General features: G+C 30.0%; 1 protein-coding gene across 2 annotated transcripts in view; it reads left to right on the top strand.

The window, feature by feature from the left end:
- The window catches only part of LOC106463162 (band 7 protein AGAP004871-like), a 205,855-nt gene that overhangs the window by 49,648 nt on the left and 151,559 nt on the right, over positions 1-4,648 (top strand). For both annotated transcript variants that reach the window (XM_022390594.1, XM_013923164.2), the window contains exon 2: positions 699-803. In XM_022390594.1, coding sequence (XP_022246302.1) covers positions 699-803 — 105 coding nt within the window. The remainder of the gene's footprint in view (positions 1-698; positions 804-4,648) is intronic.

The following is a 4,648-nucleotide window of genomic DNA, read 5'->3' as shown; positions in this document are numbered from 1 at the left end:
TCACACGAACCTTGGTTACCTGGGAGTCATAAAAAGAAAAGGACTAGTAGACTAGTTAGTTTATCACACGAACCTTTGTTACCTGGGAGTCATAAAAAGAAAAGGACTAGTAGACTAGTTAGTTTATCACACGAATTTTTGTTACCTGAGAGTCATAAAAAGAAAAGGACTAGTAGACTAGTTAGTTTTTCACACGAACCTTGGTTACTGAACTGAGTTGCCCAATGATAATTGAACATATAAGCCTCGTAATCAATAGATTGATCATTCACATGTAAGCCAGTTTTAATCCATAAATGGTTGGAGAATATATAACAAATAGTGCAATATAGCCTTTCTACATCTTCTTTTAATATAAAGTAATTAATAATGGATTATTACAGGTATTTCTAAAATAATGTTTTATGTAAGCGTTTGTTCTTGCGATTCATTGTCTAAAGAAGAAGACTGTTTCTGTATCAATTCATAATTTCCATGGAGAGATAGTTGCCTTCTTAAAAAATACTTCATTAAAAAAGTAGGAATACTTGCAACAGAAACACAGAAGAAGCCGTGCAGTGCGCACATTTTTTCATGCCAAAAATAACAAAACAAAACTAGGTAGTAGATCTTGTGATAGAAGATAATGCACATATCTTTGAAAAGAATACTTGATGGATGGATATTTTGATGCCTTTCTCGCTCTCTTCTTTCACCAGCCTGTTCCTCAAGGGAAGACAACAACGGTGACAGTCCCCTTTTATTCTCTACCCCAGCGACTGTCGTAAGCTCAAAACCACAAGATGTTATCGGCCTTCACAGTGGTAAGTTTCACATTAATATATAGACTTAGATGTATGTAGTATATGTACAATTGTTAACATTGATACTATGTAGAAATGTACACTCTGCAACGCTGCAACTAAATGCAATGTGTGTGGATTACAGAAATAAAATGTTTTCTTTTAAAAACACACGCCAACGCTTAATCTTCCGAGTAGTTCTTTTTGAACTGGCAAGGGATTATAAAAACACATGTTTTTGTTTGTCAGGTTCATTGTAAAATTTACACTTTTTATTATATTTTTTCTTGTTTTGGTCTTCAGAAACTGCAAACACCGTATTTTTGTTAACAGAAAGGTAAGATAATATGTTTCTAATAAAAGGAATCGAAATGACATTTGTTCACCAGCACCGATCAGTCCTAACCTTTCTAAAAGCTAGATATCACCAAGGTAACGAGATTGACAAAATAGGAGATGTACGTATGGCGACGATTTGATTCGTAAATGATGTTAAAGAAACAGCTATTTACGTCATAGTAAACGAATGACGTTGTCTGGCTGTGGATAAATTATACTCTCCTGCAATTTTCCAGTCGGCGAATACTAAGTTAGTTCTGTATTGAAATTTGTGATAATCTTTCGTACGGGTCGTGAAGACAAATATGGACGCTACCTGAGACGAATTACAAAAACAAAACCCATCAAGTCAGCTGAGACTGGACAATCTACGTACATAGACAGTTGCATGTTAGTTTAATATGTATGGTTCACATTACTTAAATAACTTAACAATTCCCAAAGAGTCTGCCTTCTAAGTCGCTTTATTTGTAGTAGGATTGGGATATGAAAATTGATATATGCAGGAATTTTATAAAGTCAAGATATACTTAGTGTTGGGTGGATTTGCACAAAGAGTCGCCACGAAAGCATTAGTTTCTAAACCACATTTTCTTCTAAAAAGAGAACTGGCAACATTTAGATTTAACAGCATCAAACCTCTGTTTATAATAATCAAAAAATAATATTAGTAAACTAGAAAACTTTTAAATTCTTCAAGAAAAGTTCCATGGAAGAAAATAAAGTATTTGCGTGAAATATTTGATTTATAGAAAACGACAGACAGAATCATCCACGTATCTATAAGAATTAGTAGGATTTTGAAAAATCTCTTTTCTTGTCTCTCCGTTTTTATTTACCTTACTCAGAACTTCTGGAAATAATAAACTGGATATAATTATTAATCTTATTCATAACATAATAAAACAATAATAGGTGAAAATTTCCCTTCCAGATAATAAAATAACAATAGGTGAAAATATCCATTCCAGATAATAAAAGAACTTCTTAAAATTTTGTACAGAATTTCAACTTAGCAAACATGGTTAATTAAAAACCAGTTAAGGTAAAATTCCAAAAAATATGTGGTTCGGTAAGACACCTAACTATAAAAAGTACCTGATGATGACAAAAACCTTGTCGAAACGTTGTACATTTGCTTTTGTGTTAAACTTATACTAAAGTTTTTCTTCATTACCCATTCAAGCCGTCTCCAACCATTATTAGTCTCAAAGTAGGTTCCTCGTCATCGAATATAAAAATATAAGTTGTTTTAGTTAGCTAGGTAGTTATTTGTCTGTATACCTATCTAAATAGCTAAGCTATCTACCTATATGTTTTTCTATAAGATAAATAAAAAATTAGGAATTTAAAAACCTGTCAATAAGGATTCTAAAAAAAGTAAGCAAATAAGGTTGGAAATATTGCAGATATTATTTACTCAAACTACAAACCCCTATTTTGGCTCCATGCTTTACCTAGAATTACATATCGTGAAGTCCAATTAGGGATTTGTACTTTGAATAAATAATGTCTACTGTATCTTCAGCCTTGTTCCCTTACTTTTTTTACTATCCATATTTGCATGTTTTTAAATTCCCACCTTTTTATTTATTTTGTTTGTCGGTTTTTTTATATTCAACTTTTGGCGAAAGATTACGTGATATGGTAGCTAGCTTTATACATTGTAATGATAGTAAACATAGCTAGTAGATAGCTCATACAAATTCATGATGATTTACTGTAACTATTGACTATTTGTTCGCATTATTTCGAGATGTAAAATGTTAAGCTACGACTGGAGATTGTCATGGAAATTTGTTTGAGAATATAGTGAGCATTCATAGTTTCTGTGTAGCTAAATTCTCTACATATAATGCATAGCATTGGGCAAATACTGTATATGCCTAGACTACGACATAACCTCCAGTAAGCGCGTATAAAATTTTACCAGTATACAAACAGTTTTTTCAAGTAAAACATATACGTCTAAAACATCGCTTCAAATAAATCTTCGTGTCTTTTAAAGTAACTATTCTATGAATGTGTTTAGTAAAATTTAATATTATGTGTACTGATTTTTTTTTACTCCTTTACTTCATTCATAATATAGGGGTTGGCTCCCTAAAGACAACCATTGTATAGCGTACAAAGCATTAAGTATCTACATGTTACATTCATTCAATGTTCAGCTATTATTGGCTGGCAATTCTTGTTTCACCCTGTACTTAAGTTTTTTAAAGAAACACCAGATATTTGTAAAAAAAAAAACTAAATTCAAAGGGTAATGATAACATCGCTTACGCATCGTCGATGGGTAGCTAAACATAAAACAGCAGTCCATGTGATTTCTTGTAGTAGATATGCGTATTCTACAAATTTTGTAAAATTTTAAATGCTTAATCACAATAGCTTGCATAAAATTGTAATCACCAATATTTTATCAATTTGGCCGCAAATTTTTATTTCACATCATTCTGTCGCAATTCGTTTTTCTGGTTTTTTAGCTGCATCCTTTTTTTTTTACAGTTGCGCTATTTTTGATTAGATATTTGTTATTCTTATTTTTGGTTTTATTAACTCTTGAAACAGAACACTTTCGGGGACTCTGCACAAGTACATCTAGTATATGTGTATATATATCTGTCTGTATATAAATTCATGTATCTCGATGTGTGTATATATAATTAAATGTAAATTCACGAGAAAGAAGAAAAAATCGCAGCCACCATACAAATATCCAACACCAGAGTACAAATCATAAGGTGGAACATCATGTGTTGTTAGAGGTACTGGCGGAAGTAACAGATTCTTTTCATAAACATATTATTTCTGGAAATTTGGATATAATTAAAAACAATTCTTTGAGGAAAAATGATAGAAAAAGATGCTAGATACAGAATAGCTACAAAATATAAGAAAGTAGATATTCTAAGTTTGATAAAGAAATATGTAGATGAGTATATTTTGAAAATTAATTATTATACACATTATTCTCCAAATTGTTTTGTAGAATGGGGTTATTATGTTATTAATAGAATTTAAAAAATTAGCTTTTTTAAATTTAATTAAATATTCAATAGATTTAAGTTTTTTTTTCAGTTTAAAGCTAAAATTTAAACAGAAATATAGTATTGTACCTATCAATAAGGCCAACTGTAAGTTTGGCTTTATTCGTAAATGTTTTTATGCACAAATTGTAACGAATGAGATAAAAACTACATAAACTTTTAAATTGCAAAATAAATGTAAAGAAGATATTATTAACAACTTGTTGAAAGCTTTAAACAAATCCACATACTGAATTACCATATATATATGCAATACCTAAATTACATAAATCTCCTATTAAATTTCGTTTTATTTCTAGTTCAGTAAATACTATAATGAACCAACCTAAGTTTTATTAAGTAAATTACTGAATGAATTATTTGTTAAATTACAAGATAATACAAATAATACACATGATTTCTGGATAATTAAAAAAACTTTAGAAAATATAAATAAAAAAATCAACAGATACAATACAAACTTATAATTTTACTACT

This window comes from Limulus polyphemus, unplaced genomic scaffold, assembly GCF_000517525.1.
Source record: "Limulus polyphemus unplaced genomic scaffold, Limulus_polyphemus-2.1.2 Scaffold1340, whole genome shotgun sequence".
Classification (NCBI taxonomy): domain Eukaryota; kingdom Metazoa; phylum Arthropoda; class Merostomata; order Xiphosura; family Limulidae; genus Limulus; species Limulus polyphemus.
This window is presented reverse-complemented; position numbering and strand designations above follow the sequence as displayed.